Source organism: Oncorhynchus mykiss, chromosome 24 (assembly GCF_057628025.1).
Source record: "Oncorhynchus mykiss isolate SJ-2025 chromosome 24, ASM5762802v1, whole genome shotgun sequence".
NCBI lineage: Eukaryota > Metazoa > Chordata > Actinopteri > Salmoniformes > Salmonidae > Oncorhynchus > Oncorhynchus mykiss.
The window spans coordinates 14,085,781-14,103,027 of record NC_143045.1 but is presented as its reverse complement, the minus strand read 5'-3'; the positions used below and the strand labels follow the sequence as shown (position 1 = coordinate 14,103,027).

General features: G+C 48.6%; 1 protein-coding gene across 3 annotated transcripts in view; it reads right to left on the bottom strand.

Moving 5' to 3' along the window:
* LOC110503785 (schwannomin-interacting protein 1) overlaps positions 1-17,247 on the bottom strand; it is a 320,215-nt gene that overhangs the window by 9,694 nt on the left and 293,274 nt on the right. For all 3 annotated transcript variants that reach the window (XM_036961845.2, XM_036961847.2, XM_036961848.2), the window contains 2 exons: positions 4,304-4,422; positions 11-128 (listed from right to left, as the gene is read on the bottom strand). In XM_036961845.2, coding sequence (XP_036817740.1) covers positions 11-128; positions 4,304-4,422 — 237 coding nt within the window. The remainder of the gene's footprint in view (positions 1-10; positions 129-4,303; positions 4,423-17,247) is intronic.

Sequence of the window (17,247 nt, the reverse complement as noted above, 5' to 3'; positions counted from 1 at the left end):
CGGTCTGTACCATGGGGGACAGCGGTGTGTCCAGACTGGTCTCTGTCTTGCTGTCGTCTGCATCGCTGTCCTTGTCGCTGCCGCTGTCATTGACAAAACAGATCTGCAGGTTCATCCCACTCTGCAGCCTGGAGAGAGGAGGAAAGAGGAGGGAGAGAGAGGGAGAGGAAGAGGGGGAGGAAGAGGAGGGAGAGAGAGGGAGAGAAAGAGGAGGGAGAGAGAGGGAGAGAGAGGGGGAGAAAGAGGAGGGAGAGAGAGGGAGAGGAAGAGGGGGAGAAAGAGGAGGGAGAGAGAGGGAGAGGGAGAGGGAGAGGGGGAGGAAGAGGGGGAGGAAGAGGAGGGAGAGAGAGTGGGAGGAAGAGGAGGGAGAGAGGGGGAGAAAGAGGAGGGAGAGAGAGGGAGAGGGGGAGGAAGAGGGGGAGAAAGAGGAGGGAGAGAGAGGGAGAGGGGGAGGGGGAGGAAGAGGAGGGAGAGGATGTGTCATTACTATGGGCTAACGGAGGGGGGAAAGTTCTATGGGTTAAGGAAAGTTAGCTCAGCAATAATTGCTTGTAGGGTTTTATTGACCCAGATAACATGCATCTAGGCACCGCGGGTGAGAAAGAAACTCAATAACAGTCCCATCTAGTTTTCCACTCAGGCCAAACCCTCCTCTAACTCTCCACTGATGTCTCAGTGTGTCTGTGATAGAACTGTAATAGTGGCTAGCCTTGCATAGCATTAATAAGTATGTCTGTGTCTACTCCGTTCCTCCCTCTCTTGCTCTAACTTGGGTTCGATCCAATCAGCTAGACTCCGACGGCTCTCTAGACCTCAGAAGACCTGAGTCCTGTAAGATCTGGATCAAACCACTCTGGATCAATAATCGGCTTCTTTCAAGCAGTAATTACAAACACATGTAGAGAAAACCTGATCGATTAAACAGCCTGGATCCAATCAGTCCAGATTTAACCAGACCAGAGTAATCGATTGGTAGTTTCAGAGGAAGGAGCATCAAAATGATCCTTGGAATTAGTTAAGCAGTTCATGGACGTATCTAACTTATCCATCCGTGAGTGCACCCCATAAGAGTTGCTTTAGTGAGAATTCTCATATGCTTATTTCATAGTTTCAGATGAATGAACTGTGCGAGTGTCTCTGTGTGTATGACTGCATGTGTGTGTATCATGGAAGGCTGCTAACAGTAAGGTTGATGGTGTGTGTAGGAGTGCATTTTGGGAAGTGAAATCCACAGTGCCGGGATGCAGAGAAAGAGAGAGGAAATGTCCCTTACTCTCAACAGTGAACAGTGGTTTCAGAGGGAGAGAGCAGGAGTCTGTCTGTGTTGGGGAGATGGCCCTATACAGAGTTCCAGGAGACAGACATAGTTACAGGCATTAAGAAAAGGTCAAATCTGACTCTGTCAGAGTAATGTCCAGTAACCTGCAATTTCACTCTAGTGACAGTGCCCACCCACATAAAGAGAGCGATGCCATTGCTTCTCAAGAACAGGGACTGGGACTGAGGGTGAAACTGATCTGTGTCTGTATGTGTGCGTGTGGGTAGGGCTGTGACTGTCATGGAATTTTGGATGACGTAATTGGCCAGCCAAATGACCGCGGTCATCGTTAAAACCGTTCAAATGGCCCCACCACACATTTTCTCCTCTACTCTGCTCTGTGTGCTGCCATAGAAATATACAGTGCCTTGCGAAAGTATTCGGCCCCCTTGAACTTTGCGACCTTTTACCACATTTCAGGCTTCAAACATAAAGATATAAAACTAAAACTAAAATGTATTTTTTTGTGAAGAATCAACAACAAGTGGGACACAATCATGAAGTGGAACGACATTTATTGGATATTTCAAAAATTTTTAACAAATAAAAAACTGAAAAATTGGACGTGCAAAATTATTCAGCCCCCTTAAGTTAATACTTTGTAGCGCCACCTTTTGCTGCGATTACAGCTGTAAGTCGCTTGGGGTATGTCTCTATCAGTTTTGCACATCGAGAGACTGACATTTTTTCCCATTCCTCCTTGCAAAACAGCTCGAGCTCAGTGAGGTTGGATGGAGAGCATTTCTGAACAGCAGTTTTCAGTTCTTTCCACAGATTCTCGATTGGATTCAGGTCTGGACTTTGACTTGGCCATTCTAACACCTGGATATGTTTATTTTTGAACCATTCCATTGTAGATTTTGCTTTATGTTTTGGATCATTGTCTTGTTGGAAGACAAATCTCCGTCCCAGTCTCAGGTCTTTTGCAGACTCCATCAGGTTTTCTTCCAGAATGGTCCTGTATTTGGCTCCATCCATCTTCCCATCAATTTTAACCATCTTCCCTGTCCCTGCTGAAGAAAAGCAGGCCCAAACCATGATGCTTACACCACCATGTTTGACAGTGGGGATGGTGTGTTCAGCTGTGTTGCTTTTACGCTAAACATAACGTTTTGCATTGTTGCCAAAAAGTTCAATTTTGGTTTCATCTGACCAGAGCACCTTCTTCCACATGTTTGGTGTGTCTCCCAGGTGGCTTGTGGCAAACTTTAAACAACACTTTTTATGGATATCTTTAAGAAATGGCTTTCTTCTTGCCACTCTTCCATAAAGGCCAGATTTGTGCAATATACGACTGATTGTTGTCCTATGGACAGAGTCTCCCACCTCAGCTGTAGATCTCTGCAGTTCATCCAGCGTGATCATTGGCCTCTTGGCTGCATCTCTGATCAGTCTTCTCCTTGTATGAGCTGAAAGTTTAGAGGGACGGCCAGGTCTTGGTAGATTTGCAGTGGTCTGATACTCCTTCCATTTCAATATTATTGCATTCACAGTGCTCCTTGGGATGTTTAAAGCTTGGGAAATCTTTTTGTATCCAAATCCAGCTTTAAACTTCTTCACAACAGTATCTCGGACCTGCCTGGTGTGTTCCTTGTTCTTCATGATGCTCTCTGCGCTTTTAACGGACCTCTGAGACTATCACAGTGCAGGTGCATTTATACGGAGACTTGATTACACACAGGTGGATTGTATTTATCGTCATTAGTCATTTAGGTCGACATTGGATCATTCAGAGATCCTCACTGAACTTCTGGAGAGAGTTTGCTGCACTGAAAGTAAAGGGGCTGAATAATTTTGCACGCCCAATTTTTCAGTTTTTGATTTGTTAAAAAAGTTTGAAATATCCAATAAATATCGTTCCACTTCATGATTGTGTCCCACTTGTTGTTGATTCTTCACAAAAAAATACAGTTTTATATCTTTATGTTTGAAGCCTGAAATGTGGCATAAGTTCGCAAAGTTCAAGGGGGTCGAATACTTTCGCAAGGCACTGTAATGAATGTTCAATGATGTAGTCAATGATGGCATAATGGCTGAACTGGCGGCAATTGTGAGTGTAACCATAGGAGCAAAACAGGAAATAAATCAAATATGTGCTGTGATTTGTTGATTCAACTCAACTGACATTACAAAAAAAAACATTGAATTGCATGAGCCACATAAGTTAGCATCGTTTGAATGAACATTCTACATTACCATGGAAAGTATTGCATCACAATAACAGGCAGCCATTGCGAGTGTACCCCTGAGTGTTTCAGTCATGGTGAGAGGTTCCAAGCCCGTTCTATTCGTTCTATTTCTACGTGTGCTGTTGTTGCATTGTGGGGGGGCATTGCCTAGTCTTCCCGAAGATGAATTGACTTGTTTCAGCAAGAAACCTAACGTTGTTAAGAGTCCACTTGACGGCGGAAACCGCACGAATGCCCGGCCGTCCTTCCTGTCTTCAGGCAGCTGGTAGTTTTTAAATGGTTATAATGGTTATGTCATTTCATGACAGCCTTCTTCATTAACTGTCGGTTACACGGTTATATGGGAATTGTTGAGTCAAATCACATTTTATTGGTCACATGCATATGTTTAGCAGATGCAATTGAGAATGTCGCGAAATGTTTGTGTTCCTACCTCCAACAGTGCTGTAGCATCTAACAATTCACAACAATACACACACACATCTAATTGTAAAACAATGGAATTAAGGAAAAATATAAATATTAGGACGAGCAATGTCGGGGGGACATTGACTAAAATACAGTATATACTGTACATATGAAAAGAGTAAAACTGTGTAAACATTATTAAAGTGACTAGTGTTCCATTATTAAAGTGACCAGTGATTCCATGTCTATGTACATAGGGTAGTAGTGTGTGTGTGTGTGTGTGTGTGTGTGTGCTTCTGTGTTTGTGTACATGCTTGTGTCTGTGTGTATTGTTGACGTTGTGGGATTGACGTACAGCTTATTATAGAGGTCACATGATGTCTCTTACCGTGAGGACAGACTGGGCTTGCCACTCTTGCTGCAGCTGGTATAGATACCCGGCCCATCGTCAAAAAAACTACCCAGGGCCAGCTTCTGCCGGATGGACTCCCTCTCATTCTTTTGGGCCTGGAGGGGAGAGGCAGAGGGTTAAGGAGGCTAATAATAGGACGGAAGACTTCCCCATGAGTTTAGCAGTAACCAGGTTGTGAGGAGGGAAACTGACAGTTATAATATTCACCACTAGGTGGTGCAGATGTATGTGAGAAAGATAGTCCAACACAATTTCACCGGGCACTCTCTCCCTCTCCATCTTACACACGCAGACTCTCATGCAGTCAAACACACACCTCCCAAAACCACAGAGCATCCCTGTCTAATAGCACTATAAGCATGTCTGCCTCTTGGGCCTGTTTTCCAGTAGGAATTCCCACCTTTGACCCAGACAGCCTTGGCAGCACTTAACACACTCACACCCGGAGGAACACTCATATGTGCTAATGGGACCACAGGAGGCTGGTGAGGGGAGGACGGCTCATATGGCTGGAATGAAGTGAATAGATTTGTGTCAAACACATGGAAACCATGTGTTCAAATCAAATCAAATTAGTCACATGCGCCGAATACAACAGTGAAATGCTTACTTACGAGCCCCTAACCGACAGTGCAGTTTTAAAAAATATGGATAAGAATAAGAGATAAAAGTAACAAGTAATTAAAGAGCAGCAGTAAAATATAACAATATATACAGGGGGGAGCCGGTACAGAATCGATGTGTGGGGGCCCTGGTTAGTTGAGGTACTATGTACATGTAGGTAGAGTTAATTAAAGTGACTATGCATAGATGACAACAAATCAAATCAAAGGTTATTTGTCACGTGCTCCGAATACAACAGGTGATTCCTCCAATTTCACTTACAGTGAAATGCTTACTTACAGGCTCTAACCAACAGTGCAATTTCTAAGTAAAAAAAAAGGTATTAGGTGAACAATAGATCAGTAAAGAAATAAAACAACAGTAAAAAAGACAGTGAATAATAACAGTAGAGAGGCTATATACAGTAGAGAGGCTATATACAGTAGAGAGGCTATATACAGTAGAGAGGCTATATACAGTAGCGAGGCTATATACAGTAGCGAGGCTATATACAGTAGAGAGGCTATATACAGTAGCGAGGCTATATACAGTAGAGAGGCTATATACAGTAGAGAGGCTATATACAGTAGAGAGGCTATTTACAGTAGCGAGGCTATATACAGTAGCGAGGCTATATACAGTATCGAGGCTATATACAGTATCGAGGCTATATACAGTAGAGAGGCTATATACAGTAGCGAGGCTATATACAGTATCGAGGCTATATACAGTAGAGAGGATATATACAGTAGAGAGGCTATTTACAGTAGAGGCTATATACAGTAGCGAGGCTATATACAGTAGCGAGGCTATATACAGTAGAGAGGCTATATACAGTAGCGAGGCTATATACAGTAGCGAGGCTATATACAGTAGCGAGGCTATATACAGTATCGAGGCTATATACAGTAGAGAGGCTATATACAGTAGCGAGGCTATATACAGTAGCGAGGCTATATACAGTAGAGAGGCTATATACAGTAGCGAGGCTATATACAGTAGAGGGCCTATATACAGTAGAGAGGATATATACAGTAGAGAGGCTATATACAGTAGAGAGGCTATATACAGTAGCGAGGCTATATACAGTAGAGAGGCTATAACAGTAGCGAGGCTATAACAGTAGAGAGGCTATATACAGTAGAGAGGCTATATACAGTAGAGAGGCTATATACAGTAGAGAGGCTATATACAGTAGAGAGGCTATTTACAGTAGCGAGGCTATATACAGTAGCGAGGCTATATACAGTATCGAGGCTATATACAGTATCGAGGCTATATACAGTAGAGAGGCTATATACAGTAGCGAGGCTATATACAGTATCGAGGCGATAGCAGTAGCGAGGCTACAGACAAGCATCAGTTAGTCTGGCTGATTGAGGTAGTATGTACATGTAGGTATGGTTAAAGTGACCATGCATATATGATAAACAGAGAGTAGCAGTTTCTGTAGTAATTTAGGTAGGTTGCCTTAGTGTTCTTGGGCACAGGGACTATGGTGGTCTTCTTGAAACATGTTGGTATTACAGACTCAATCAGAGACATGTTGAAAATGTCAGTGAAGACACCTGCCAGTTGATCAGCACATGCCCGGAACACACATCCTGGTAATCTGTCTGGCCCCGCAGCCTTGTGAATGTTGACCTGTTCAAAGGTCTTACTCACATCGGCTACGGAGAGTGTGATCACACAGTCATCCGGAACAGCTGATGCTCTCATGCATGCCTCAGTGTTGCTTGCCTCGAAGCGAGCATAGAAGTGATTTATCTTGTCTGGTAGGCTCGTGTCACTGGGCAGCTCGTGGCTGTGCTTCCCTTTGTCGTCTGTAACAGTTTGCAAGCCCTGCCACATTCGTCAAGCGTCGGAGCCGGTGTAGTACGATTCGATCCTAGACCTGTATTTACTTTTTGCTTTGCCTGTTTGATGGTTCGTCAGAGGGCATAGCGGGATTTCTTATAAGCTTCCGGGTTAGAGTCCCACACCTAGAAAGTGGCAGCTCTACCCTTCAGCTCAGTGTGAATGTTGCCTTAATCCATGGCTTCTGGTTGGGGTATGTACGTACAGTCACTGTGGGGACGACGTCCTCGATGCATTGATAAAGCCAGTGATTGATGTGGTGTACTCCTCAATGTCATCGGAAGAATTAGGCAGAACTGATTTAAGTTTCCCTGCATTAAAGTCTCCGGCCACTAGGAGCACCGCCTCTGGATGAGCGGTTTCCTGTTTGCTTATTTCCTTATACAGCTGGCTGAGTGCGGTCTTAGTGCCAGCATCTGTCTGTGTTGGTAAATAAACTGCCACGAAAAGTATAGCTGAAAACTCTCTTGGCAAATATTGTGGTCTGCAGTTTATCATAAGATACTCTACTTCAGGCAAGCAAAATCTAGAGACTTCCTTAGATTTCGTGCACCCGCTGTTGTTTACAAATATGCACAGATCGTCCCCCCTCGTCTTACTGTTCTATCTTGACGGTGCAGCGTATATCCCGCTAGCTGAATAGCCATGTCGTCATTCAGCCACGATTCTGTGAAACATAGGATATTACAGTTTTTGATGTCCCGTTGGTAGGATATTTGTGATCGTACCTCGTCTAATTTATTGTCCAATGATTGCACGTTGGCAAGTAATATTGACGGTAAAGGCAGCTTTCTGTGCCCCCTGTACCTGCGTCTCTTCCTCTTGCCAATGACAGGGATGTTGGCCTTGTCGGGTGTCTGAAGTACATCCTGTGCTTCCTGCTTGTTGAAGAAAAAATCTTTGTCTAATCCGAGGTGAGTGGTCGCTGTCCTGTAATCCAGAAGCTCTCAAGATACGGTGGCAGAAATATTATGTACAAAATAAGTTACAAATGATGCGGAAAACCCCCCACATAATAGCACAATTGGTTAGGAGCCCGTAAAACTGATGCCATTTCTTCAGTCTGGGGAGTGGCAGTGGTGTGGAGAGAGGGGGGGGGGGGGGGGGGGACACACGCAATGTGAATAGTCTGGGTAGCCATTTCAGGAGTCTTATGGCTTGGGGGTAGAAACTGTTTAGAAGCCTCTTGGACCTAGACTTGGCAGTCCGGTACAGCTTGCCCTGTGGTAGCAGTGAAAACAATCTATGACTAGGGTGGCTGGAGTCTTTGACAATTTTCAGGGCCTTCCTCTGATACCGTCTGGTATAGAGGTCCTGGATGGCAGGAAGCTTGGCCCTAGTGATGTACTGGGCCGTTCGCACTACCCTCTGATATATTCCATTCCAGCCATTACTATGACCCCTCCTCCCCAATTAAGGTGCCACCAGTCGCCTGTGAATGGCACCCTGCACCCTGCTGAGCACACACCTGAGAAAAAGTGTGTAGAGAATTGTGTAGAGACAGGCCTTCTCTCACACTCCTTGGGCTAGGCTTTCAGCCACAGTAACCTGGCCTATCAGCAGACAGACAACACAGTGGGAGAGTTTAGACTGTTCAAGGCCACTACAGGACTGTTGTTGTTACAGGTGGTGATGGGAAGTCAAATGGGTACCAGAGTCAGATACAGAGTGCAGTGTGTATGTGTTGGTGCCGGGGCTGGGACTCCTCGAGGATGAGGAGTGTCTGGGGGGAAATATTGACCCTCTCTAAAGGCCCTGAGAAAGAGCAGGCCTTTCAGACAACAGGAGAGAGGGGAGAGGTTCAGAGAAAGGTGGAGAGGAGAGCTTTTAGAGAAGGCTTTGGAGGAGAGGGGGAAGGAGGTGAGTGGGAAGGAGGAGAGGGGGAAGGAGGTGAGGGGAGCAACGGAGAAGATGGCAGAAGCCTTGAGTGTTATCCCTCTCTTTAACTCTGTCCTCAACCTCTCTCCATTTCAATTAAATTCAATTCAAGGGGCTTTATTGCCAAGGGAAACACATGTTAACAATGCCAAAGCAAGTGAAGTAGATAATATACAAAAGTGAAATAAACAATAAAAATTAACAGTAAACATTACACTCACAGAACTTCCAAAAGATTACAAATATCATATTATTTATATGTGTTATGTATTATGTGTTGTAACGATGTACAAATGGTTAAAGTACAGAAGGGAAAATAAATAAGCATAAACATGGGTTCTCTTTCTCCATCTCTCTTCCATTTCTCACCCTTTCTCTTTCTTGATCTCACAGGCCTTCTCCAACCCTTTATTCCTCCCTCCCTCCCTCCCTCCCTCCCTCCCTCCCTGGCATGGTTAGGGAGGCATGGCATGGCATTTGTGTGCTTGTATGTGTGTGTGTGTGACTGAGTGTGACGAGGGGTACTGGGGGAGGCAAGATGAGGACACTTAACAGCATCACTTTACCACTCCTCAGATACTAACAATCACAGTCTGTTTGACAGCAAATAAACACACATGCACACACAAACCCCTTCTAACTCCCTGTACAGGACAGTGCCGTGGTGTTGTAACACTGAGTGGCTGCTGTTCCATGTCTGACCAGCAGGTGTCAGTGCTGAGTGGAGGTGCTCCTGAGTTGCTGTGATTGCCATAATAACAGACAAGGGCTCTTGAGTTACAACAGAGAGGTGTTAGTGACAGTAGCCATTGTAGTGTTAGCCTCATGGGTGGTGGGGATACTTATGTTAGGTGGTAGGTGGTATTTGTATTGGAATGTCAGGTTGTAATGTGGGGGTTTGGTGTGAGTGTGTGTGTTTGTACTGTATGTGTTGTGTTGGCATAGGGATAGCCTACATTCCTACAATCCTATTATTATAATTTTTTAAAACATGAAAATGAGTCGTCTATCTTTGAATGACAACAAACACTTAATTGAAGAATCCCTACTGTTGACCAATCACCGACGAAGGGGCGTAGACTTCGGTTACCGAACTTCAGATTGCCTCGGGGTAAAATGTTGTGTGCACAAACAGCCCCCCCAAAACGTTACAAAATGTTGTCATGATATATTCACAAACTGTTCTGAACTGTTTCAGATGGGAAGCAAGCAGACCCCTTCTGGAAGAACAACACTCTACCATAGTAGAACCCCTCTACACGTCACACCTTCCAACAGGACTACCTTCCTTCACGTTAAGCCCCATAACTAACTAGCTAACTATGTCATCGCTGATGGACGGAGGCGTGAGAGAGAACGGGTTCAGATATCATCATGTTCAGCATCATAAACCCCTCAAAGAGGTGGCGAGTACTCCACATAGATGTCTGTGACCGTGGGGGTAGCAAATGGACCCATCTCTCTCACTTGAACCTCTCTCCTTTCCTGTCAGTCAATTAAGGTTTGCCACAGAGCTTTCCTCTCCTTCTCCGTCAAACAAACATTCCCTGCAATGGTCTGTGTTGTTACCAAAATGACTTGTGTGCAAAGCCTCCCCTCCGAAGTGCTTGACATTGTGTGTGTGTACGTGTGTGTGTATATGTGTGTATCTATCAGAGAGTCGTACATGCCCCCAGTCCCCAAAGTTCTGTTAAATGACTTCATTTCCTGGTCCTTTGAAATGTGCTACAGCTCCTAAATTAGATTTTGAGGAACACCACTGTGCTAAATTGTGTTTTTCCTTAAATTTGAGAAGCAATTTTCTCTTGTGAAAACCCTCATTGATAAGATATGTTCTTCTCCTCCCCTGCTCTCCCCTCCGTCTCTACCATCCTCTCCTCCCCTGCTCTCCCCTCCTTCTATACCATCCTCTCCTCCCCTGCTCTCCCCTCCGTCTCTACCATCCTCTCCTCCCCTGCTCTCCCCTCCTTCTATACCATCCTCTCCTCCCCTGCTCTCCCCTCCGTCTCTACCATCCTCTCCTCCTCTGCTCTCCCCTCCGTCTCTACCATACTCTCCTACCCTGCTCTCCCCTCCGTCTCTACCATCCTCTCCTCCCCTGCTCTCCCCTCCTTCTCTACCATCCTCTACTCCCCTGCTCTCCCCTCCCTCTCTACCATCCTCTCCTACCATGCTCTCCCCTCCGTCTCTACCATCCTCTCCTCCCCTGCTCTCCCCTCCGTCTTTACCATCCATTCCTCCCCTGCTCTCCCCTCCGTCTCTACCATCCTCTCCTCCCCTGCTCTCCCCTCCGTCTCTACCATCCTCTCCTCCCCTGCTCTCCCCTCCGTCTCTACCATCCTCTCCTCCCCTGCTCTCCCCTCCTTCTATACCATCCTCTCCTCCCCTGCTCTCCCCTCCGTCTCTACCATCCTCTCCTCCCCTGCTCTCCCCTCCGTCTCTACCATCCTCTCCTCCCCTGCTCTCCCCTCCGTCTCTACCATCCTCTCCTCCCCTGCTCTCCCCTCAGTCTCTACCATCCTCTCCTCCCCTGCTCTCCTCTCCGTCTCTACCATCCTCTCCTCCCCTGCTCTCCTCTCCGTCTCTACCATCCTCTCCTCCCCTGCTCTCCCCTCCGTCTCTACCATCCTCTCCTCCCCTGCTCTCCTCTCCGTCTCTACCATCCTCTCCTCCCCTGCTCTCCTCTCCGTCTCTTCCATCCTCTTCTTTCCTGCTCTCCCCTCCGTCTCTACCATCCTCTCCTCCCCTGCTCTCCCCTCCCTCTCTACCATCCTCTCATCCCCTGCTCTCCCCTTTGTCTCTACCATCCTCTCCTCCCCTGCTCTCCCCTCCGTCTCTACGATCCTCTCCTCCCCTGCTCTCCTCTCCGTCTCTACCATCCTCTCCTCCCCTGCTCTCCCCTCCGTCTCTACCATCCTCTCCTCCCCTGCTCTCCCCTCCGTCTCTACCATCCTCTCCTCCCCTGCTCTCCCCTCCGTCTCTACCATCCTCTCCTCCCCTGCTCTCCCCTCCGTCTCTACCATCCTCTCCTTTCCTGCTCTCCCCTCCGTCTCTACCATCATCTCCTCCCCTGCTCTCCTCTCCGTCTCTACCATCCTCTCCTTTCCTGCTCTCCCCTCCGTCTCTACCATCCTCTCCTTTCCTGCTCTCCAATCCGTCTCTACCATCCTCTCCTCCCCTGCTCTCCCCTCCGTCTCTACCATCCTCTCCTCTCCTGCTCTCCCCTCCGTCTCTACCATCCTCTCCTTTCCTGCTCTCCCCTCCGTCTCTACCATCCTCTCCTCCCATGCTCTCCCCTCCGTCTCTACCATCCTCTCCTCCCCTGCTCTCCCCTCCGTCTCTACCATCCTCTCCTCCCCTGCTCTCCCCTCCGTCTCTACCATCCTCTCCTTTCCTGCTCTCCCCTCCGTCTCTACCATCCTCTCCTCCCCTGCTCTCCCCTCCGTCTTTACCATCCATTCCTCCCCTGCTCTCCCCTCCGTCTCTACCATCCTCTCCTCCCCTGCTCTCCCCTCCGTCTCTACCATCCTCTCCTCCCCTGCTCTCCCCTCCGTCTCTACCATCCTCTCCTCCCCTGCTCTCCCCTCCTTCTATACCATCCTCTCCTCCCCTGCTCTCCCCTCCGTCTCTACCATCCTCTCCTCCCCTGCTCTCCCCTCCGTCTCTACCATCCTCTCCTCCCCTGCTCTCCCCTCCGTCTCTACCATCCTCTCCTCCCCTGCTCTCCCCTCAGTCTCTACCATCCTCTCCTCCCCTGCTCTCCTCTCCGTCTCTACCATCCTCTCCTCCCCTGCTCTCCTCTCCGTCTCTACCATCCTCTCCTCCCCTGCTCTCCCCTCCGTCTCTACCATCCTCTCCTCCCCTGCTCTCCTCTCCGTCTCTACCATCCTCTCCTCCCCTGCTCTCCTCTCCGTCTCTTCCATCCTCTTCTTTCCTGCTCTCCCCTCCGTCTCTACCATCCTCTCCTCCCCTGCTCTCCCCTCCCTCTCTACCATCCTCTCATCCCCTGCTCTCCCCTTTGTCTCTACCATCCTCTCCTCCCCTGCTCTCCCCTCCGTCTCTACGATCCTCTCCTCCCCTGCTCTCCTCTCCGTCTCTACCATCCTCTCCTCCCCTGCTCTCCCCTCCGTCTCTACCATCCTCTCCTCCCCTGCTCTCCCCTCCGTCTCTACCATCCTCTCCTCCCCTGCTCTCCCCTCCGTCTCTACCATCCTCTCCTCCCCTGCTCTCCCCTCCGTCTCTACCATCCTCTCCTTTCCTGCTCTCCCCTCCGTCTCTACCATCATCTCCTCCCCTGCTCTCCTCTCCGTCTCTACCATCCTCTCCTTTCCTGCTCTCCCCTCCGTCTCTACCATCCTCTCCTTTCCTGCTCTCCAATCCGTCTCTACCATCCTCTCCTCCCCTGCTCTCCCCTCCGTCTCTACCATCCTCTCCTCTCCTGCTCTCCCCTCCGTCTCTACCATCCTCTCCTTTCCTGCTCTCCCCTCCGTCTCTACCATCCTCTCCTCCCATGCTCTCCCCTCCGTCTCTACCATCCTCTCCTCCCCTGCTCTCCCCTCCGTCTCTACCATCCTCTCCTCCCCTGCTCTCCCCTCCGTCTCTACCATCCTCTCCTTTCCTGCTCTCCCCTCCGTCTCTACCATCCTCTCCTCCCCTGCTCTCCTCTCCGTCTCTACCATCCTCTCCTTTCCTGCTCTCCCCTCCGTCTCTACCATCCTCTCCTTTCCTGCTCTCCAATCCGTCTCTACCATCCTCTCCTCCCCTGCTCTCCCCTCCGTCTCTACCATCCTCTCCTCTCCTGCTCTCCCCTCCGTCTCTACCATCCTCTCCTTTCCTGCTCTCCCCTCCGTCTCTACCATCCTCTCCTCGCCTGCTCTCCCCTCCGTCTCTACCATCCTCTCCTCCCCTGCTCTCCCCTCCGTCTCTACCATCCTCTCCTCCCCTGCTCTCCCCTCCGTCTCTACCATCCTCTCCTCCCCTGCTCTCCCCTCCGTCTCTTCCATCCTCTCCTCCCCTGCTCTCCCCTCCTTCTCTACCATCCTCTCCTCCCCTGCTCTCCCCTCCGTCTCTACCATCCTCTCCTTTCCTGCTCTCCCCTCCATCTCTACCATCCTCTCCTCCCCTGCTCTCCTCTCCGTCTCTACCATCCTTTCATCCCCTGCTCTCCCCTCCGTCTCTACCATCCTCTCCTTTCCTGCTCTCCCCTCCGTCTCTACCATCCTCTCCTTTCCTGCTCTCTCCTCCGTCTCTACCATCCTCTCCTCCCCTGCTCTCCCCTCCGTCTCTACCATCCTCTCCTTTCCTGCTTTCCTTCATTCTTCTGCCACAGCGCTCCCTCACTCTGGACAATGGAGGCCTTTCATTGGAGGAGAGGGGGGCTTACCATTGGCCTCGCACCCCAGTCTGAGACAGGCACCGCCTGTTCACCCGCACACGCCAGGTCCCGTGAGGGTGTGAGGGAGCGTGTGTGTGTGTGTGTGTGTGTGTGTGTGTGTGTGTGAGTGTTGGACAGAAAATAAACAAATGCTGCAAAAGTACAGTTGATGGTGTGACTGAGAGAAATAGTATGCCCGTTTGTGTAATGCAGTTTCAATCAGCGTGGCAGTGTTGTTGGCTCAGAGGATTCACTATGAGGAGTTTCCCAGGCGTGAGCACTGACCTCACACATAAACACACCAATCAGGTCAGTATGTCCACTGAGAATGTGTGTGAGGGTGTAAAATATGGTCCTTAATTACTTCAAAACACTCTTTTTGCACAGTTCTTAAGGAAACCCTTGTTTAAGTCAAACCTTCATCCACGTTTTTGTCCGGTGGCCTTACAAGAGACCTTGCATATCTACAGTTGACCCAATAACAACCCTCCAGATATCCTAGGTCACAATGGTGTGTGTGTGTGTGTGTGAGTGTGTGTCTGTAACCTCTCCGTGTCTGCTATCTGAGATGTGAGACCTGCTGGTTTCTGCATTCCTCTCCTGATAGGGGACTTGGCCTCTGAACCCTGGTACAGTTCAAACACAGGTCACGCCAAGCTGGCCCTGTCAGTCTGAACAGAACGCAGCAGGAGCTCAGCAGTAGAGAGGGAGGAGGGAGAAGGGGGGAGCGTATCACAGGAATGGAGAGAGAGAGAAGGTGAGAGAGATGTGAGGGGAGGGGTATTGAAGGGGGTGTTTGGTGGAGAGGATTTGGCCAGGACAATAACCCAGAGAGTCACGTGTGTGTGTTTGACCTGAGAGTACAATGAGAGCATGCTTCAACACGAATCTGAGAGCCAAGACTCTCAGATTCGTGCAACGCTGCCTCCTCAGAGAGACTAGCAGCATGACCAGGAATGAACCCATAGTGTGTTAGAGATTTCTGCTGTACGAGAACCAATACCACTATCACAGCATTACATCACATACTAACACCACATTACACCCCACATCACCTACGCATTACAGTGTCTCCACTACATCCACATTGTCATCCACAATTCTCACATTACGTCCCACATCACCTACGCATTACAGTGTCTCCACTACGTCCACATTGTCATCCACAATCCTCACATTACGTCCCACATCACCTACGCATTACAGTGTCTCCACTACGTCCACATTGTCATCCACAATCATCACATTACGTCCCACACCAACACCATACCAGTGTCTCAGCACGCTGATGCCTTGACTGTAGAGTGTGTGTGTGGGGGGGTCAAACTCACAAACTCAGGAAGGAAACTAAGAGCATTTTTTTCAGTCAGCAAGAGACCCTTCTGTTCACTTCACACACACTGTTTATACGAGTGCCATTACACTGGTAAAACATGTAGTACTACAATACCAGAAAGATAGATAACCACAGACAACATTACTTCCATGTGCTTTACCTCTTTGAGTTTGTAGTCATCAGTGAGGTAAAGGGCAAGAGGCTTGACAGATGACGTCATCCATTCCAGCACAGTCTGTGTTCCCCAGAGCTTCCCTCCCTCCCTCCCTCCCTCCCTCCCTCCCTCCCTCCCTCCCTCCCTCCCTCCCTCCCTCCCTCCCTCCCTCCCTCCCTCCCTCCCTCCCTCCCTCCCTCCCTCCGTCTCTCTCACTCCCCCCCTCTCGCTCCCCCTCTACCACACACCTAGCTAGTGGGTCAGTATACGCTGGTTAACGTGTAACCTAGCCTCCCTCAGAACCGAAGCTAGAGAGAGACAGACAGAGCGTGAGAGAGACAGAGAGAGCGAGAGAGAGACAGAGAGGGAGAGAGACAGAGAGAGAGAGACAGATACAGACAGAGACAGAGACAGAGACAGAGAGAGAGAGAGAGAGAGAGAGAGAGAGAGAGAGAGAGAGACAGAGAGAGAGAGAGGGCACACACTGGTGTTTTTTCTGCTCTCACACTCTAATGTGAGGACAGCTGCTGCTCCCCGGGACAGTTGGAAAGCAATGAGTGTGTGTGAGTGAGTGTATGTGAGTGAGTGTGTGTGAGTGAGTGACTGCGTCCAGTGTTTGTTACTTCACACAGTCCTTGACTTTGCCCTCTTAAAAAGCTGAATAAGCTACCAAACTCTAGTGCTCCATTCATATAAACCTATCATGTGTGTATGAGAGAGCAGGCCCACAGTACAGTACGTGGGTGAAATTGAGTGCATACAGTATCAGGACCGCACATTTGAGTTGGCACATCAGTGTATGTTTTTGTGTCTGTGTGAATGACTGACAAGGAGACTGAGGACAGAGGAAGTTGTGTTCCCTCACAGTCAAGGTAAAACTGGAGAATTGACCCTGATCCAAAACCACTGTCTGTCCAACCCACTGAAATAAAGTGAGCAGAAGGAATATAATTACACATGAACACGAGACAACACACACAATCCAGAGGTGTACAGCATCTGTTCAAGCTCAATAGAGAGAGAGAGAGAGTGTGTGTGTGTGTGTGTGTGTGTGTGTGTGTGTGTGTCAGATTTGGGGTCAATTCAGGAAGTACACGAATTCGTCAATGCTTTTTAATGAGGAAAATATGGAATTGGAATGTGGTTGACTTTCTGAATTGACTGGAATTGAACCTCAAACACAAAGGAGAGCTTCCCCTAACTTTTTCCTTTGGCTTGGGAAAGCTGAAGAAAATGATTCCCCTCTCAAACACTGACCAATCTCTCTCTCCCAGGTGCTGACTGACCTCCTTTAACCACTAAGTCACGGTGAAGGTTGGAATGTTGGGAGGGAGGGACAATAGTTAAATAAAAAGTAAATGAATGTTCCGGACCATGGAGATATTTGTCAGGTAAAAAAAACATGACTTTCATTCTTCAATTTGTTACATTTTCAGTCTCATCTCTCCACAGCACAGGAGGTTGGTGGCACCTTAATTGGGGAGGACAGGCACGTGGGGATGGATGCAGTGGAAAGGTATCAACAACATCAAACACATGGTTTCCATGTGGTTCATGCCATCCCATTCGTGCCGCTCCAGCCATTATTATAAGTCATCCTCCCCTCACCAGCCTCCACTGCTCCACAGCGTAGTGTAATGATCTCGTCTGACTGAGACGCTATGGACCTGTGATTCACAGCTCTGTCATAGCAGCCTAGACTGCCTTTAAGCCACTCA